We start from the raw sequence: 18286 nt of genomic DNA, 5'->3' as shown, positions 1-18286 counted from the left end.
ATTGATACTTTTACTTAAGTAAAACATTTGAGTACTTTTTCCACCACTGCTTACCACTGATACAAATGAACGCCCTACTTGATCATGCTACAGCGTCACACAAAAAGTATCAAAAATAGCAGATCCACAAGCTCGAAATGTGGCGCAAAGTGACGCATTTCGAGGTTTCGGATCTTCTATTCTTGATACTTTTGAATTTGAATCCTGAAAAAGTAACAGTTCTGAACATAATGAGGTTTTCAACCCGACAGAGACGACGAGACCCTCCCTTCCCTTCCCTCCCCTCACCGTTCAGATGCTCGGTGGTCCACTTCCCCTTCGTGCCCTCCTCCAGCACGGTGAAGCTGAAGGGCGCGGCGTTGGGGAAGGCGTCCTGGTCGGTGGCGCTGACGGTGACGGCGTCGTCCGTGGTGCACATGGTCTGCAGGCCGCTGGTCAGCGAGGGACAGTGGTCGTTGAAGTCCTGCACCTGGATGGCGATGGTCCCCGTGGCCGTCTGAGAGGGCACGCCTACACAGGAGAGAGAGGCGTTTTATAAGGAAGTATGCAATGGTGGAAAGTAACTTAAGTACATTTACTGAAGTACTGGTACTTGAGTATAATTTTGTGGTATTTTTACTTTACTGGAGTGTTTCCAATTTCCAATACTTTTACTTCTACTCCACTACATCTCAGAGGCAAATATTGTACTTTTACTCCACTACAATTATTTGAAAACTTTAGTCACTAGTTACTTTGCAGATATAAATTATTACATTATAAAACATACATAAACCACTTTAGCCCTATTTTTTACATAGGCTATTTGAAAACAGCCGATCTACAAGCTCACGTTGATCTGCTAGATCTGCTATTTTCACATTTTAGTATACTTTTACTTTTGGTACTTTAAGTACATTTCGATACCAATACTTTTGTACTTTTACTCAAGTGAATTTAGAATTCCGGACTTTTACTTGTAACAGAGTACTTCTACTGCAGTATTGATAATTTTACTTAAGTAAAACATTTACATTTACAACAGTACCTTTTACACCACTACAAGTATGTATGTCAGGGTGCAACTATCCATGATTTTTTTGGGAGGATTATTCGATTGATTACTTTTTCAATTAATACAAAATAATCTTGAAGCACCCCTCAAAAAACAAAAACAAACAAACAAACAATCATTTTAGTAAGATCAATCAAATTGATAGTTAACTGTTGCACCCCTAGAGGTAGGATACTGTATGTACATGGAAGTATTTGTAATTGTAAGACAATTGTGGAAAATAAAGAAATACAAAAAATCTGATTTATAAAAAAGGTGGAAAACTGTCATTGGAAGCAAAATGACAACTACAACTGTGAATAAATATTCACAATAAGATAATTCAAGTGATATGGTGCTTTATGCACTCTGGTGGTGGAGTGTACTGCCCTCTGCTGTTGAGATCGGAGATGAGCAGTCCAGAACAACTTACTGGCTTATTATTCACATAGCTTTGATCAAACATGGTCTTAATCAAAGTAATCCATAGAATAATTGCTAAGAAAATAATCGATAGTTGCATCTCCTGGTTGAGTGCTGTGTACGGAAAGTAAATACTGTTACGGTGCACATGATATCCATGATTTACAAATTGTGAATGTTTTGTGAAGTGAAAGTAAAAGCTAAATCATACACTTGATTTTGCATACAGTACACACACACACACATACATTTAGGCTGTATATCCATGTGTGGCTCTCACAAGTACAAACAGTGGTGGAAAAAGTACTCAAATTCTTTACTTAAGTAAAAGTACCAATACTGCAATAAAGAAATACTCTGTTACAAGTAAAAGTCCAGAATTAAAAATGTACTTGATTAAAAGTACAAAAGTATTGGCATCAAAATGTACTTAAAGTACCAAAAGTAAAAGTACTCAAATATCTGAAAATAGCAGATCTACAAGTTCACAACGCGTCGCGATGCGACGCGTTGTGAGCTTGTAGATCAGCTATTTTCAAATAGCCTATGTATAAAATAGGGCTAAAGTGGTTAATGTATGTTTCATTATATCCGAAAAGTAACTAGTAACTAAAGTTTTCAAATAATTGTAGTGGAGTAAAAGTACAATATTTACCTCTGAGATGTAGTGGAGTAGAAGTAAAAGTATTGGAAATACTCAAGTAAAGTACACATACCTCAACATTTTACTTAAGTACAGTACTTAAGTAAATGTACTTAGTTACTTTCCACCACTGAGCACAAACAGCGATGGCATTTACCTTCTGTCATGCACAGTATCTTTATAGTATTTACCTTCCGTCATGCACAGTATCTTTATAGTATTTACCTTCCGTCATGCACAGTATCTTTATAGCATTTACCTTCCGTCATGCACAGTATCTTTATAGTATTTACCTTCCGTCATGCACAGTATCTTGGCGTAGTAGGTCCCGTTTTTCAGGAACGGAGACTCTCGGTCAGGATTCTTGTTGAGTTTGATCTCGGCCGTCTTGGGGTCGATGGTCAGCCAGTTGTCAGGGTCTGAGCCTTTAGCATACCTGTACCACGACACAACACAGCACAACACATGTTACTTAAATTATGACCATTGGTGGAAGAAATACTTTTTGAGTGGTGCCAGCCACTCCTACACTTGACCATGTGTGTGTGTCTGTCCGTCCGTCCGTCCGTCCGTCCGTATGTTTGAGCACGACCTCAACAGCTGCAGCTGATTGCAACATAAGGATGCAACCAGTTACAATCATTCAAAGGCACCACTCTCTTCACACTGGGTGTGATTTTTACTTAAACATATGAATCCTAGTGCGTCTATTCTGGGGCGAAAATTGGTGGGAAAATAGTAGATCTACAAATTTGTACGGACGAGAAGGTTGTGGTTAAGGCGATGGACTGCTAATTCATTGTGCTCTGCACGCCTGGGTTCGAATCCCATCCTCAAGTCGTCATACACTTGAAACTGACAGTTTAGTCGGGCTGAAGAGATCCTTGACTGATTACATCTATTTAGTATGAATTGAGTTTACACTCAGGGCTGATAGCCATCCTCTCAGAGTTCAATTAACACATTTTACAGTGTAGTTTAGGTTCCCAAATATAGCAAATCATATGAAATGTGGGCCTGTGGTCTTGAAACAAAATGTAAAAGGTAGAGAATCACTGATATAAGTGATAAAATCCTTGGCTGACATGCCTGATTGAGTTCACACTCAGGGCTTACTCTCTCCACCGCTGCCCGTCACAGCCGACTGTCACACTATCGCAGCACCAGGAGTACACTGTGAATACAGTGTACACATATTTAATACAGTAGACGAGGTGGCCGAGTGGTTAAGGCGATGGACTGCTAATCCATTGTGCTCTGCACGCGTGAGTTCGAATCTCATCCTCGTCGTATTATGCTACAGACAGGTTTCAAGTTCACAAACATTAATGTTAATTAACCATTAAGACCTGGAACGCATCTGTGTCATTTTAAATTTCTTTGGCTATTCAAAAATAGCAGATAATACAAGCTCATAGCACGGCACCGAGTGCTGCGCTACGAGCTTGTAGATCTGCTATTTTTGAAAAATCTTGAAAAAGTGTGCAAATCTTTGAATATATATATATTTACAGCAAACATTTTTAACTAAAATCTTCGCTTCTGGGGGTCCCTAGAACAAAATATGATATAGAAACTGATATAGAAACATACGTTTTTGTATAATAAATACAGTTTGTATACAGTTTTGTATAATCGGCCTCAGGTCTTAATGGGTTAACAGAGCAGAGAGCTGCAGTGTGTGATCACCTGACCTCAAACTATAGAAAGGCGCGTTCCAGATTATGCTGTAACAATAAAACGTACTAATGTCCCCTTCAATGCATTGATAGCATTCGAAGCCGGTGGCTGTAAAAGTGTCCTGCCACCTAGGAACCCATCTACTTTCAGTACAGTAGTTGATAAAAAAATAAATGACCTCATCTTCTGCACTTAGAAATATATCTGAGCAATATTATCCGAGCATATCCCCATAACAGCGCCTGGGGGAAAGTGCTTAAAGTGCTGAACCTATGTCAGCACCGAGTCTGAAAGTGGAAAAGGAATCGGTAGTGATCCCCAAGGATCAAATGACTTTACTGCATTTGACCCAGCAGTGTGCTGCTCTAATTGAAAGCAGTTAGAGGGTTATGCACAATTTACTCTCTCCCCAGTCAGAGTTCAGAGATTGAATGAATGTAGAATTATGTGCACGGTGTAATTTGCACTTAGGCAAGGATGTGAGGGGACTTAAACCCACTCAATCTGGGAACGGATGTGTCACAGAGTGCCACGCTAAGAGCTTGTAGATCTGCTATTTTTTTAAACGTTTGAAAATGTGTACTGGAACAAAACATTTTGAGATGGGGGTCCACGGCCAAACACATATCTAAAAAATGTTGTTCCAGGGACCCCCCAGAAGCACAGATGCAAAGCAAAAATGTTCGCTTTAAACCATATATTCAAAGATTTGCACGATTTTTCCAAAAAATAGCAGATCTATAAGCTCATGAGCTTGTATATCTGCTATTTTTGAATAGCCAAAGAAATCTTAAAATGACACACAGATACGTTTCCGGTCTTATTACAGGATTAATTTACTACATTTTGATAAAATATTGTTTTAAAAAATCCTCTCTCTCACACTGTGATCACCTTCCCCTGTGCCGATGTTGGCACCCGTGCCCTAAGGTTGCCTAACCCTGGGCGTGAGCATGTGCATATGCATGCGTGCGTGTACCACCCACTCACCTGACGTTCTCGGCAGTTTTGCCCGTGTCGCCGTCCAGCGCCTGGTACGTGGTGATGACCTCGTTGGTGTTGACCACGCCCCCCTCGGAGATGGGGATGGCTTTGACCTTGGGGTCGAAGCGCGGCCCTTCGGGCTGGTTCTGCACAGCGATCTTAATGGGGTAGGTCTTGTACTTAGTGGTTGTAGTGGTGGTCCCATCTCCAGTACTTCCCCCGGAACCACCTCCTGTGAATTAATGAATTCATACATTTGTATTTGCGTGTCTTCATAAGACCCATCCCTTACGGGATTATAAGACACCAAAAGCATCAATAAACAATATCACATTCACTTCTTGGAAACAGAAAACTGCACAAATCCCGTGCATTCTCTAAATATTCTGAAAGTGCGAATATTTTATTTTCAAAAATACATGTAAAACATTTTATTTTTACACCTATTAAATAGTTTTTGACGCAGCTCATGATATAAGGGGCAGTAGAAAATAAAATGTTAGGGGTGCAACAAATTAATTAATAAAACTAATCGATCTAATCGATTATTTTAAAAGAAATAGCTAACCGATTTTAATAAAACAAATATTGATTTTGAGGGGGTGGGATAACATTTTACTCATTATCTATCAAATATGTATTTTTTATAATATGGCAGCAGCCTGAAGCTGAAAGGTAAGAGAGCCCGGACAGAGAGCCCGCCTGGGAAGCTGAAGGTCCCAGGTTAAATTCCTGGCCCTGGCAAGGTGTCAAGGTGTCCATGAGCAAGACACTAAACCCTAACATCTCCCCCCTGTGCTCCTCTGTGGGCAGCACTCAGCTGGGTGAAGATGAAAATGTAATTCCCCTCGTGGGATCAAACAGGTCTAATATATTACATGAAAATAGGGAAAATTGCAGGTCTACAAGCTCACAACGTGTTGTATGACGAAGTATAAAGTATAAATAAGTGACTTAAGTGGTTAATCAGACTAACTGATAGTTTATTATAAAAAAAATCTATTAGAATGTTTTCGCATGAATTCATTGCTATAAAAATTAATAAAAACATTTATTTATTTTTTACGATTTTTCGATTAATCTATAAAGTAATCGCTGAGTAAATAATCAAGCCCTACCTGGGATGACATTTCCGTCCGGGCCCACTCCTCCTCCTCCTCCTCCTCCTCCTCCGCCTCCTCCCCCTCCTCCATTTATTCCCACGCCCATGTTCGTCTCCCCAGGTCCGCCGGCGTACGGTGGAGCCACGTTCTTAATGGCCAGTCCCAGCTCCAAGTCCTTCACGTCCTCGTAGTCTACAGCCTGGGGGAGAGGGATAGGACAGACAGAGACCATTTAATCAGGGAGGCACCAATTAAAAAAATATTTTTTTTTTTAGAAATTATGCTAGAGGGTGCTCTTCTGCAAAAGATTCACTTCCGTCGACTCCTATGTTATGAGATGTAGAAAAACACATCTAGCTCGGATTTCTTATTTTTTGGGGTGAAAACAAGCCATATTCAACTGCTGATTACAACAGAATGGACGATCGGGGTAAAAAAAAAAAAGGTGGATCAAACAAGACCCTCCCCCCAGACAGCCTTTGTTTACCTCCACGTACACAACGTGGCTTCCGTGGCTCGCCATGGATCGTCAAAATAAGGTAAAAAACGCTGGCAGTAGCAGAAGAATTAATTAATTAACACCTGGCAGTGATTGTGTTCAGTGTGCGTTGCGTTGTGTACCTTGTCGAGCATCAGGATGCCCTCGTTGGTCACGGGGTCGGTGGTGACGCTGAAGTAGCCCGCCTCGTTGCCCTTGACGATCTCGTACACGGGGGTCCAGTTGTCGGTCCCCTTCTGGTCCAGATCCTCAGCTTTGATCCTCATCACCTCCACGCCCTGCGTGTTCTCCACGATACTGCCCTCATACTGTAACACAAACATAATACATCATACATATGCTGCCCTCATACTGCATAAGGTACACAACACATACAGTAATGCATAATAAATAGGTTTCAAAGCTTTGTTTTCCCGACTAATCTTTCTGATGCTGCGTTCACATCAAGGGGCCAGCTTCCAAATTGTAAATTGAGGCTGTATAGGAAGTGACTCATGAATGGCCTGTAGTCTAGCTGTTTCACCCCTGCTGGTGTCAGAAGTAATTAGGCTCCATTTCAAGCAGATGTTTTTATGCTGAACTTGATTTTATTACCTTAACTCATTGACTGCCAGAGTTAAAACCTCGTTCATAGCAGCCCTTGCCAGCGATTTTCGTGTTTTTTTGTTTAGTTATTTTGTTATTTAATTCACATCTAGAAAGTCTACCTTGACACTTGAATCGTTTTGATCGTTCCACCACTAGAGAGCAGCACATACCAAGCTTGATCGCCTCTCGATCACACTCGCCCCCTCCCAGACCCACTCACACAGTGAAACACATGAACCGGAAGTGAAATGTCTCAGATTCTGTTATCGGCGAAAATTACTTTGTGATACACAACGGGGATGACTGTTCGTCACCCAGACCATAGATTATAGGAGGGGAGGTCTCCGATCGTTTTTCATAGCGTGTGAAAACCCGTTTGTTTCCCTATTATGGTCGAAAATGACTGGGGGGAAAAATGTAAAACCGAAAACGGAACCCAAGTCATGGAACCGGATGCAGTGGTGGTTGAAGTAAGTGGAACATGAAACTTAGCCTGATTCATAACAGAATAGCGTGATCAGAGCATAAAGATCAATAAAGACCATAGATCGCATTAACGCGATCCTGGCGGCCAAGCGCGCTATTTATTAGATCGCGTTAATGCGATAATGGCGGCCAATGAGTTAATAAGCATTGTCATAAATACTTTATGCTTCCAGTCGCTAGTTTAAAGTCTTCTTTCAATCACCATGATATGCGTTTTGTTAAATTATGGTCCCATTTATTTTAAAATGTATGATAAAGTAGGGTATGCTGTAGGAGGGGCGTGGCTACCTTGCGATGCTTTGATTGACAAGCTACACAACCGATAGTATTAATTCCCCACCCCCGCTCGGGTCCCAACCAATAGCATTCATTTCCTAGTGCACCGGATATAGATATGGGCTCAACGTTGTCCATACTTTTTTTACTGTATTATGTATATGAACCAAACCTACCTGTTCTTTCTCCAGAGTGGGCAGGTTGTCGTTGACGTCAGAGATGTGAATCTTGACCGTCCCCGTCCCCGACTGCCCGCCGGGACGGCCGTTCAGGTCGGCTCCTTTCACCGTCAGCGTATACGTGTCATGGAGCTGGAATTCAAACGACGCGCACACATGGGGTTAATGCTTCACTGTGGAAGAAATACTCACATGTTCTACTCGTGCAATATCAATACCACAAACCACAATGTAGAAATGCTGTGTGACAAGTAAAAGTCCCGTCTTCAAAATGTTACTTGAGTAAAAGCAGTGATGGAAAAAGTACTCAAATGTTTTACTTAAGGAAAAGTATCAATACTGCAATGTGGAAGTACTCCGTTACAAGTAAAAGTCCGGAATTCAAAATTTACTTGAGTAAAAGTACAAAAGAATCAAATAAATGTAGTGGAGTAAAGGTACAATATTTGGATCCGAGATGTAGAAGTAAAAGTATTGGAAATTGGAAATACTCAAGTACAAGTACAAATATCTCAAAACTGTACTTAAGTACAGTACTTAAGTAAATGTACTTAGTTACTTTCCACCGCTGCCTTTGAGGTAAATAAAGTTATCTTTCCATTAGGATTGGAACATTGACATTTTCAAACAGTAGAGGGCAGTGCATCACCAATTCTCTGCATTGCGTTAACTCCATAATGAATGAGTAGCACATTTCTGTGTAGTTGAAGAGCACCTTATCGAGACATGGAAATGGAATGCTTCAGACCAACACTCCCATTCTCTTAAAAGGTATGGACTGCCCCTGTAATGGGGCTCGAACCCATGACCCAACAAAATTGCAGTTTCATGCTCTACCGACTAAGCTAACCAGGCACGTCTCAAAAATGCAGTGGTGGAAAAATTACTCAAGTTTTTTACTTAAGTAAAGGTATCAATACTGCAATGTAGAACTACTCTGTACCAAAAGTAAGCTCATCGCGACGCATTGTGAGCTTGTAGATCTGCTATTTTAAAATGGTCAAAATGTATGTAGGGCTGAATTGGTTAATGTATGTTTTGTAATAATAAAAAACATTTTTGGAAATACTCAAGTAAAGTACAAATACCTCAAAAGTACAATACTTAAGTACAGTACTTATGTAAAGTAGGCTACTAGTTACTTTCCACCACTGTCAAAATGTATAGAATCTCTTTCACCAGAAGCATGTCTGAAATAATAAGGAGCAAAGCAAAGTCTCCTTTCAAAGATGTTTAAATAACAGAAACGTAGTGAGTTTTAAACCAGAACAAAGGCATCTGAAACACCCTTCATCAGGTACTGCTGGGATTTGAACCCAGGGTCTCCTGTTTACGAGACAGGTGCTTTCACCAGCTAAGCCACAGTACCTGTCTGTTTCCTTAAACAAATAAATGTCAAACCACTTTTAAATTGTAGGCTTTGAAGAAATAGATATTGATACTGTATTATGATTATGACTATGATTATGATTATGATTATGATTATGATTATGATTATGATTATGATTATTATAATTATTATAATTATTATTATCAGTGGTGGAAAAAGTACTCAAATGTTTTACTTAAGTAAAAGTATCAATACTGCAATGTAGAAAGTTACAAGTAACGGAATTCAAAATGTGCCAAAAGTATTGGCATCAAAATGTATTTAAAGTACCAAAGTAAAAGTACTCGTTGTGCAGAATGTCCCATTTCAAAAGTTTTCAAAAGTATAAAAAGTATAAAAATCTTTTGAAAATAGCAGATCTACAAGCTCACAATGCACATTGTGAGCTTGTAGATCTGCTATTTTCGAAATGTATATAGGGCTGAGGTGGGTAATGTATGTTTTGTAATAATAATCCAAATCTACAAAGTAACTAGTAACTAAAGTTTTCAAATAATTGTAATGGAGTAAAAGCACAATATTTGCCTGGGATGTAGTAGGAGTAGAAGAAGTATTGGAAATTGTAGATACTCAAGTAAAGTACAAATACCTCAAAATTGTACTTAAGTACAGTACTAAAGTACTTGTACTTAGTTACTTTCCACCACTGATTATTATTATCATTATTATTGTTATTATTATTCCTACCTCTCTGTCCAGGTTAGGTTTCCTGACGTATAGTTTTCCATCCTTAGAGACGTAGAACATGTCTTCACCACCAGGGGGCTGCTGGTCTATGATGCTGTATGCGATCATAGAGTTGATGTTGCCTGGCTCGTCTGCGTCTGTAGCCATCATCTGCATTATGAACGTATCTGCACACACACACACACACACACACGCACACGCACACGCACACGCACACGCGCACACACGCACATACACGCACACACACGCACACACACGCACACACACACACACACACACACACACACACACACACACACACACACACAGCTATTAAACCAGGGGTAATCAACGTGGCCCCCCCTTGAAGGGGTTCCAGGGGGCTCAAATGTACACATGCCATCCCAGGGCAACGTAAAGAAGGAGCAGAAAAGTTCTGTGCCTGGCATGGCGCCACTGACGCACCTGGTAGGCAAAGATCTGCTATTTTCAAAAGATATTTATACATTTGAAAACTTGGAAATGGGACATTCTGCATAATGAATACTTTCACTTTTGGTACTTGAAGTACATCTTGATGCCAATACTTTTATACTGTTATTCAAGTACATTTTGAATTCCAGACTTTCACTTGTAACAGAGTATTTCTACATTGCAGTATTGATACTTTTACTTAAGTAAAAAATTGGAGTACTTTTTCCACCACTGCAGGTGTCTATAAGAATCGTTGTATGCGAGACATAATGTTGAAGTGAAGACGTACACACACATACATACCTTTGGCGCTGAGCTCAGGCACGGTCTGGTGTTCCATGACACTAAACACTGGAGCGTTGTCGTTCTCGTCCAGAACCTTGATCCTCAGCTCGATGTCCTTCTCTGCCAGGCTTCCATCCCTGAACCTGGCGATACCTGACAGCTGAGAGGAGGACGGCACCATTACGTTACTACCTGTGGTCAACTCACACTAGATTTGAAATCTACAACAAGGGTCTTCAACGTTTTTCAGCCCAAGGACCCATTAGCTGAGAGAGAGAGATGTTGCTCTATGTGTTTTGTTCATTTCAGACATTTAACCACTTAAAACCTTCAATATTTGGTACTTGATATGCTCCTTTTCCCCTCTACACCAAACCTCTTTGCCCGAAAATAGCCGATCTACAAGCTCACAAACCCTCGCAGCGTGCGGCGTTGTGAGCTTGTAGATCTGCTATTTTCGGCTAATATTCATCAGAATAGAGATGCTAGCTAGGGTTCAAGTGGTTAATGTAAAAAGACATATATCCTATCACAAAGATTTGGCGGACCCCCTGGAGTAACTCCGAGGACCCCTAGGGGTCCCGGACCCCCTGTTGAAGACCCCTGGTCTACAGTATAAGTCACCAAATCTCTGCGTGTCAGTCTGTCAGTCTGTCAGTCTGTCCGGGGCATAACTCGGAGGGTGATGGACCAAACGGTCTCAAATTCGGGGTGTGTCTCATAAGACTCCTTGATGGAACGCACCTAAAGGCTATTGGGGGGGGGGGGGGGGACCTACGGTTTCCGAGAACTGAAAAGGCATGCTTGCTGAGCGGCCTAAATTCAGGTCTGAGTGGGAGACAGAGATTCTGGGCTTCCTGAAGGCCCAACTGACCCTCAGTTTGACTGATTGCCAGGGCTTCCTGATAGGCCAAACAGACCCTCAGCATGGCCTATTGTGGGAGCTTCACACTGCTTCGCATAATCAAAGATTGTTGATATAGAAAGATACACATTCTCCATTGGAGCCACTAAAGGCGAAGTAGTACACAAATCCTACAAATGGTCTCCTAAGTAGGCGTGGTTGTCTTCTCCCCCGACCATCCCACCACCCTCCCTCTCCCCTCTCCCTGGCTGACAACGTCTTATGGATGATGTGTATTTGTGTATTTTCTTCATTAAAGAAAATAAATGCTTTACATGTTCGAAAGTAAACTGTTATTGGAAAAGATGCTTTTAAGAAACCTATGAAATTCCCCCAACAAACACACACGTATTATTCAGTCTTATTATGCTAGATGTGCTCCTGTTTCGGCTCAACATTGTAACAGGTCCTTTTATTTATAAGGTATATATTTTACCACTATAGACTATAATGTGTTTAGCATGAATGTTATGTTTAGCAAAATGTCATGATTCCCAAATCATACCCCATCAACCAAGACAGTTTATGGAAAATTATATTATTGAGCATTGGAACAAAAAAAATATTTGATTTTTGAAATGTCCATAATGATTTCACGTAGGCCTACTACATTCACATATAGAATCTCAGTTTATCCGTTTTTAGAACATCTTATGGGGACAGAGCATAGAGTTAAAATCTAATCTAATAATAAAATATAATATAAGGGACAGAGCCCTCTATGTCTCGTCCGTCAGACTGCAGATGGACCGAGATGGACCCTTCAGATATCTTCCCAAATCTCGCGAGAGTGTGTTGCTGGGATAGAGAAAAGTCGATAACAAAGTAGATTTTCTCCTAATTTGTGTCACCAAAAAAAGCAATTTTAGTATGAAAATCGTGCATATTTTGTGACGATCGGGTCCAATATTTAGTTCAGTGACCATGGAGCTAAAGAATGGTTGAGAAGCTGTGTTCACGTTCACTCTTCCATTGGAATCAATAGACTCCAACTTGCTTCCTGTCTCCTAAAAAGGTGTCCACCTACGTCACGCAGAAACGGGAACTAAACCGGAGAATGCGACTCTTGCTATTTTCCTCTTGGGCATAATGTTCATGCCGGGTTTCGCATGATGTTTGCTCCCTTGGAATTGTCGGAGTTGAGGCATTGCATTTAGTTTGACTCAGTTCCACAGATAAATATTGTGAAAATAGCAGATCTACAAGCTACGCGAGGCGTAGCTTGTAGATCGTATATCAGCTATTTGCAAAACTGTTGCCTCTTTCTTATATTATTTGACAATTTGGCCAATGTTTGACCAGTTTTTGTAGTATAGTTTGTTGATTACTTTTGATGCAGTAATGGTCTTTTTTTTCTAGGTATTAAAAGTATCGTTAAAGTCCTTAAATTGCCACTTCACTGTCCTCCCCCCCCCCCCCCCCCCCCCAAATCATGTTGGGACCCCCCTGCCTGGGGGTCCCGACCCACAGGTGGAGAAACACTGTACTAGTATACGGGTCCATTTAGTTACATGTATATACTATCAGAGTTACTGTAAATGTGTGAGAGAAGTGATGCATCATGTCACTCACGTTGTACTGAGAGATGACCTCTCGGTCCAGCATGCCGGTGACGGTGACCCAGCCGGTGACGGTGTCCACCACGAACAGGTTGAAGGGGTACTTGTCTGCTCCCACCCCGGTGAGGGAGTACTCCACATCCCCGGCCAGGTTCTCATTGTCTGAACGGATCTGAAACACAAAAATATAATAATATAAAACCCAGTGGTGGAAAAAGTACTCAAATGTTTTACGTAAAAACATTAAAGTAAAAAGTATCAATACTGCAATGTAGAAGTACTCTGTTACAGAGTACTTCTGGAATTGACTTGAGTAAAAGTACAACAGTATTGTACTTAAAGTACCAAAAGTAAAAGTAGAAATTATTTTTAAAATAGCAGATCTACAAGCTCAGAACGTGTCGCAATTGTTATATTTTCAAATAGCCTATGTATAAAACAGGGCTAAAGTGGTTAATGTATGTTTTATAATGTAATAATGTTTGTCTGCAAAGTAACAAGTAACTAAAGTTTTCAAAATAAATGAAATTTTATTCAAAAGACTAGACAAAAGACTTTGAGACTCTCAAAATCAACACAGTGTCACAAGAAGACATGAAGTCTGCACACTGGTATTGCTGCAAAAGCTCTGCTGTATGAGCCTGGGGCACAGTGTGGTGGTCCAGGCACCCTAGGCTGCAATGCCAGCCTAACAGCGTGGCGTGGGTTCGACCCCCGATTCCGACGACCTTTGCTGCATGTCACCCCTCCCCATTTCCTGTCAGCCTACTGTGATCTATCAATAAAGGCAAAAAGCCAACAAAAAAAACTTTAAAATAAAACTGCTGTGTTTTTATTGCTGTCAACCAACGTTTGGATCACTCAGTGATCTTCATCAGGTCTTATGATGAGTCCTGATACGTCGTTGACAGTGTTACAGTGTTATTAGCAGTGTGCAGACTTCATTTCTTCATATCTCAGACTATAGACATGTCGGTGCAGGCAGGGTTAGATATTTGCTGCAGCTCAACAGTATCTTTGTGTTTTCTACAATAACTCCATTCCATCTGTTAGTCATTTAATTAGTCTGTGTTCGTGTGTTGCTGTTTTTGAGGTTCGGATGCTTTCAGAAGCTTGTGTTTGTTTGTAAGCCCACCTGCCTTGAAATAATCTTAATTTTTGTGTTTTTCTAAAATAATTATGGAAACAAATTATGGAAACAAACTAAACACTAAACACATGTTTGATTTTTAAATAAATAATAGTGTGTGATGCCCATATCTTAAAGGGATAGTTCACCCCCCAAATTATTTTTTTCCTATCGATTAGTCACCCCATGGAGACTTGAATTCATGGATATTTTTTTTGTTTTTGTCACATTCCTAAGCCAATAATTTGATGACCGGCAGCGGTTCCGGTAGGAGACACAAAGAGACACAGAAATCCCCATGAGAAAGCATGAAAACACCTTGAACCATCTACCTTCATCAGTTGAGTGAGAGACAGACAGACGAACAGACGAACAGACGAACAGACGGACAGACAGACAGACAGACAGACAGACAGACAGACAGACAGACAGACAGACAGACAGACAGACAGACAGACAGACAGACAGACAGACAGACAGACAGACAGAGATGCACTGCAGACAATAAGCTCATCATCTATAATAATAGAAACCCTTGATCCACAGCCTATAATCACGGATCCATGCATAATGCCATCATGATGTGTGAGACCTAATAGACTGACCTTGGCGATGTAGTCTTTCTTGGTGTGATCCTTGTTCTCCTCTAGTTTGGTTGGAGGGATGATCCATTCTCTTCTCCTCCTCAGCAGACGATTCCAAAAAGTAGCTTCTACCACCGCTGGAAGGAGCTGGAACAGAACACACAACACAGCACAAGTTAACACAATGCATCAGCTGGAAGGAGCTGGAACAGAACACAAAACACAACACAATGCATCAGACTCAGTAAATGTAAATGTAAATTGATATACATTTGGCCGCGGACCCCCATCTGAAAATGTTGTGTGCCAGGGACCCCCAGAAGCAAAGATATCAGTTAAAAATGTTCGCTTTAAAAATAAATATATAATTCAAAGATATATGCACACATTTTCACGATTTTTCAAAAATAGCAGATCTACAAGCTCATAGTGCGGCGCTATGAGCTTGTAGATCTGCTATTTTTGAATAGCCAACGCTAAGTGGTTAAAATGATTGTGACGCTATGTTAACTAATTTCTTTGGGAGACCCCCTGGTCCCCATCTCTCTCTCTCCCTGTTTCCTGTCCATCTCCACTATATCTATAAAATACGGGCAGAAAAGCCCTAAAAAATATATCTTTAAAAAAAAAAAAAAAATAGCAGATCTCAAACCGCGACGCGAAGCGACACGTTTTGAGCTTCTAGATCTGCTTCTTTTGTTATATATTTTGCATTTGAATCCTGAAAAGTAACATTGTTTGACAAACAGTATGAGGTTTCCACCGGACAGAGAAGACTTTGTGCTTCTTGTTTGTTGACAGGTTTTATGAAGATGCTGATTTCCTTTTCCAGCAGGACTTGGCAACTGCTAGTAACTGGTGTACTCACGGTATTACTGTGATTGACTGACCAGCCCACTGGTCTGACCTGAACCCCACAGATAATCTATGTTGTATTGTTAAGAGGAAGATGAGAGACACCAGACACAACCATACAGATGAGCTTAACCCTTTAAGGCCTGAGGTTCCCATTCAACAAAAACAAAATGTCTTCTAAATCCAACAGTTTTCTGAAAAAATAGTGTAAAATAATGGTTCAAGTGGTTACAGAGATGCGTTCCTGTTTTTTCCCCATGCCACACCCCATTGATGGAGTAATGTGTATTAGAAATCACTTTCTTGACTGATCTTATAATATTCTAATATTTAGAATATATGAACGTTTCACTTTTCAAAAAATAACTTTTTTTCCACGATAATTCAATAGTTTTTAAGATGAACCTGTAAAGGCTGATTATAGGACTTGCTCAACTGACTAAAGCAACAAGCAGTTGTTGTGCAACAACAAAACTACATGTTAGGAGGAATTCATTGAAGGCGTGTACAGAACCCCACCCTTCACCCTCCCTTATGTAAACAAGTTAACACCCGTGAGAAATCCTGTTTTTATTTAGTTCTCCTTCATCTAACCAGTTGATTCCCACTGAGATAGTAATGTGTTTTACAAGAGCGCTGCAGTCAAGAGAGCAGCATGCCCAGGTTACACTGTGCAATACAATACAATACAATACAATACAATACAATACAATACAATACAATACAATACAATACAATAACACAAACTACACATTTATACACACTAAAACAGACTTCAAGATCTTAAAGGGATAGTTCACCCAAAGAAATACTTATTTTCTATCGATTACTCACCCCATGGAGACTTGAATTCATGGATATTCTTTTGTTTTTGTCGTTTCCTAAGCCAATAATTTGATGACCAGCGGACCAGTAGGCTACCGGACCACTGCCTACCGGAACCGCTGCCGGTCATCAAATTATTGGCTTAGGAATGTGACAAAAACTGAAAAATATCCATGAATTCAAGTCTCCATGGGGTGAGTAATCGATAGGAAAAAAAGTCATTTTGGGGGTGAACTATCCCTTTAAGTAAGTAGCAAACTTTCAAAATCATCCAAAGGGATGAAATGTTTAACCCTTTATACTGTATTTCATTGACTGAGGCCTTTTTTCAAACATTTACCTGGTTCTACTATTGTCTGTTTTTAATGTTACCATTCATACATGGCACATGTGCCTTTTCTGTCATTCAAACAACTATGCATCTTGATCTAGGCCATTGAAGCTTCTCACTCAGTATTTCTGCCCATATTGAGCATTAACTAAACATATGCAACGTAACAGTGGTGCATTTACAGTATGTGTTACAGTGTTAGCCTGGCTCCAGCCCCTGAAATCGCTAGCCTCGCATTCAGCGTCTGGTGACGCTGTAAAAGGCGGAGTTTTCTCGGTTGAAAATCTAACCGGCGGCCCGGCCCAATCGGGATTGGTTTAATCCAGTATCAATCAATCGCTAAAGAGTCCCACTTTGGCCACGCCCCCGTCTCAGAAAACGGCTGCACTGAGAGGGCTTTCAGACTGAATAATGGAGTGAAACGAAATGAAAACTCAGGCTGAGTGTCCGGCTATTACAGTGTTGTTACAATACTTAAAAATAACTTCATAATTCTCTGTGGCAGAGAAAGTCTGATGTTTCCTTGCACTGAGCCAGGCATAGGATCCGACGCGTTGTGAGCTTGTACATCTGTCTAACCTCATGTACATACTGTACACTCTACAACCCTGGGATACCAGGGTTAAAGTGATTCAAACCAAAAGACAACACTTATACCACATCACAACATTATGATTTCCAAAATCCCAGGCTATATCGAGTCTCATTTCACAATATCAAAAACCCATAGCTCAAAGGAAGGCCTTTGATGTGCATGCATTCTGCATGTGATGCACAATCGTGCAAGTTTATGGGTTATGATTTGTTTCAATTATTGCTTCAACACTCATGGTCCTTTGACAACAAATCGACATCATATCCCACAGTGATCAGTATCTATTAAGATATATTCCTATAGCATCACCATCACTATCATTTTACTCTTTTACAGTCAAGCCTCTAAACGTCACACATAAAAAACAGCCACGGTTGCTCACTGTAGCTGTGAAAAGTCACATGTTTGATCCCGTAAGCAGTCCATTGCCATGTGTCCTTAAGCATGACCCAAGCTGTCTGTCACTGTATGTTAGAGTGTCAGCTACAGGAAATACCAAAGAATGATCATAATATCTATAATCGATCAGGTTTCTGTCATGACAGCCAGCACTGTTGCCCTCAGGTAATCGCTTTCAGAGCGTAAGTTCAGCAGTACATTTTTCATGGGAAATAGTTTTGATATGATTATGCAGGTCTATTTAAATAGTTTTATGTATACGGTTACGGTATGTCTACCCCCCTTATTCTCTAAGTAGTGGATCTGTCAGAATGACTCACAGACACAATAATCAACCAATTTGGTCCAAAGCCACGGACCACAACTGTTACTTTTCAGGATTCAACCACGTCGCAA

At 40.5% G+C, this 18286-nt stretch overlaps 1 protein-coding gene across 1 annotated transcript in view; it reads right to left on the bottom strand.

The window, feature by feature from the left end:
- The window catches only part of dsg2.1 (desmoglein 2, tandem duplicate 1), a 34267-nt gene that overhangs the window by 10027 nt on the left and 5954 nt on the right, over window positions 1–18286 (bottom strand). Inside the window, exons 2-11 of the mRNA XM_080430088.1 lie at window positions 14907–15032; window positions 13186–13344; window positions 10728–10869; window positions 9972–10138; window positions 7892–8026; window positions 6488–6673; window positions 5882–6065; window positions 4770–4995; window positions 2393–2535; window positions 289–510 (exon numbers count right to left, since the gene is read on the bottom strand). Of these exons, the coding sequence (XP_080286214.1) occupies window positions 289–510; window positions 2393–2535; window positions 4770–4995; window positions 5882–6065; window positions 6488–6673; window positions 7892–8026; window positions 9972–10138; window positions 10728–10869; window positions 13186–13344; window positions 14907–15032 (1690 nt within the window). The remainder of the gene's footprint in view (window positions 1–288; window positions 511–2392; window positions 2536–4769; window positions 4996–5881; window positions 6066–6487; window positions 6674–7891; window positions 8027–9971; window positions 10139–10727; window positions 10870–13185; window positions 13345–14906; window positions 15033–18286) is intronic.

This window comes from Gymnoscopelus braueri, assembly GCF_963280865.1.
Source record: "Gymnoscopelus braueri genome assembly, chromosome: 6".
Lineage (NCBI taxonomy): Eukaryota > Metazoa > Chordata > Actinopteri > Myctophiformes > Myctophidae > Gymnoscopelus > Gymnoscopelus braueri.
Note: the sequence above shows the minus strand (reverse complement) of the source record. Positions and strands in the feature narration are given on the sequence as shown.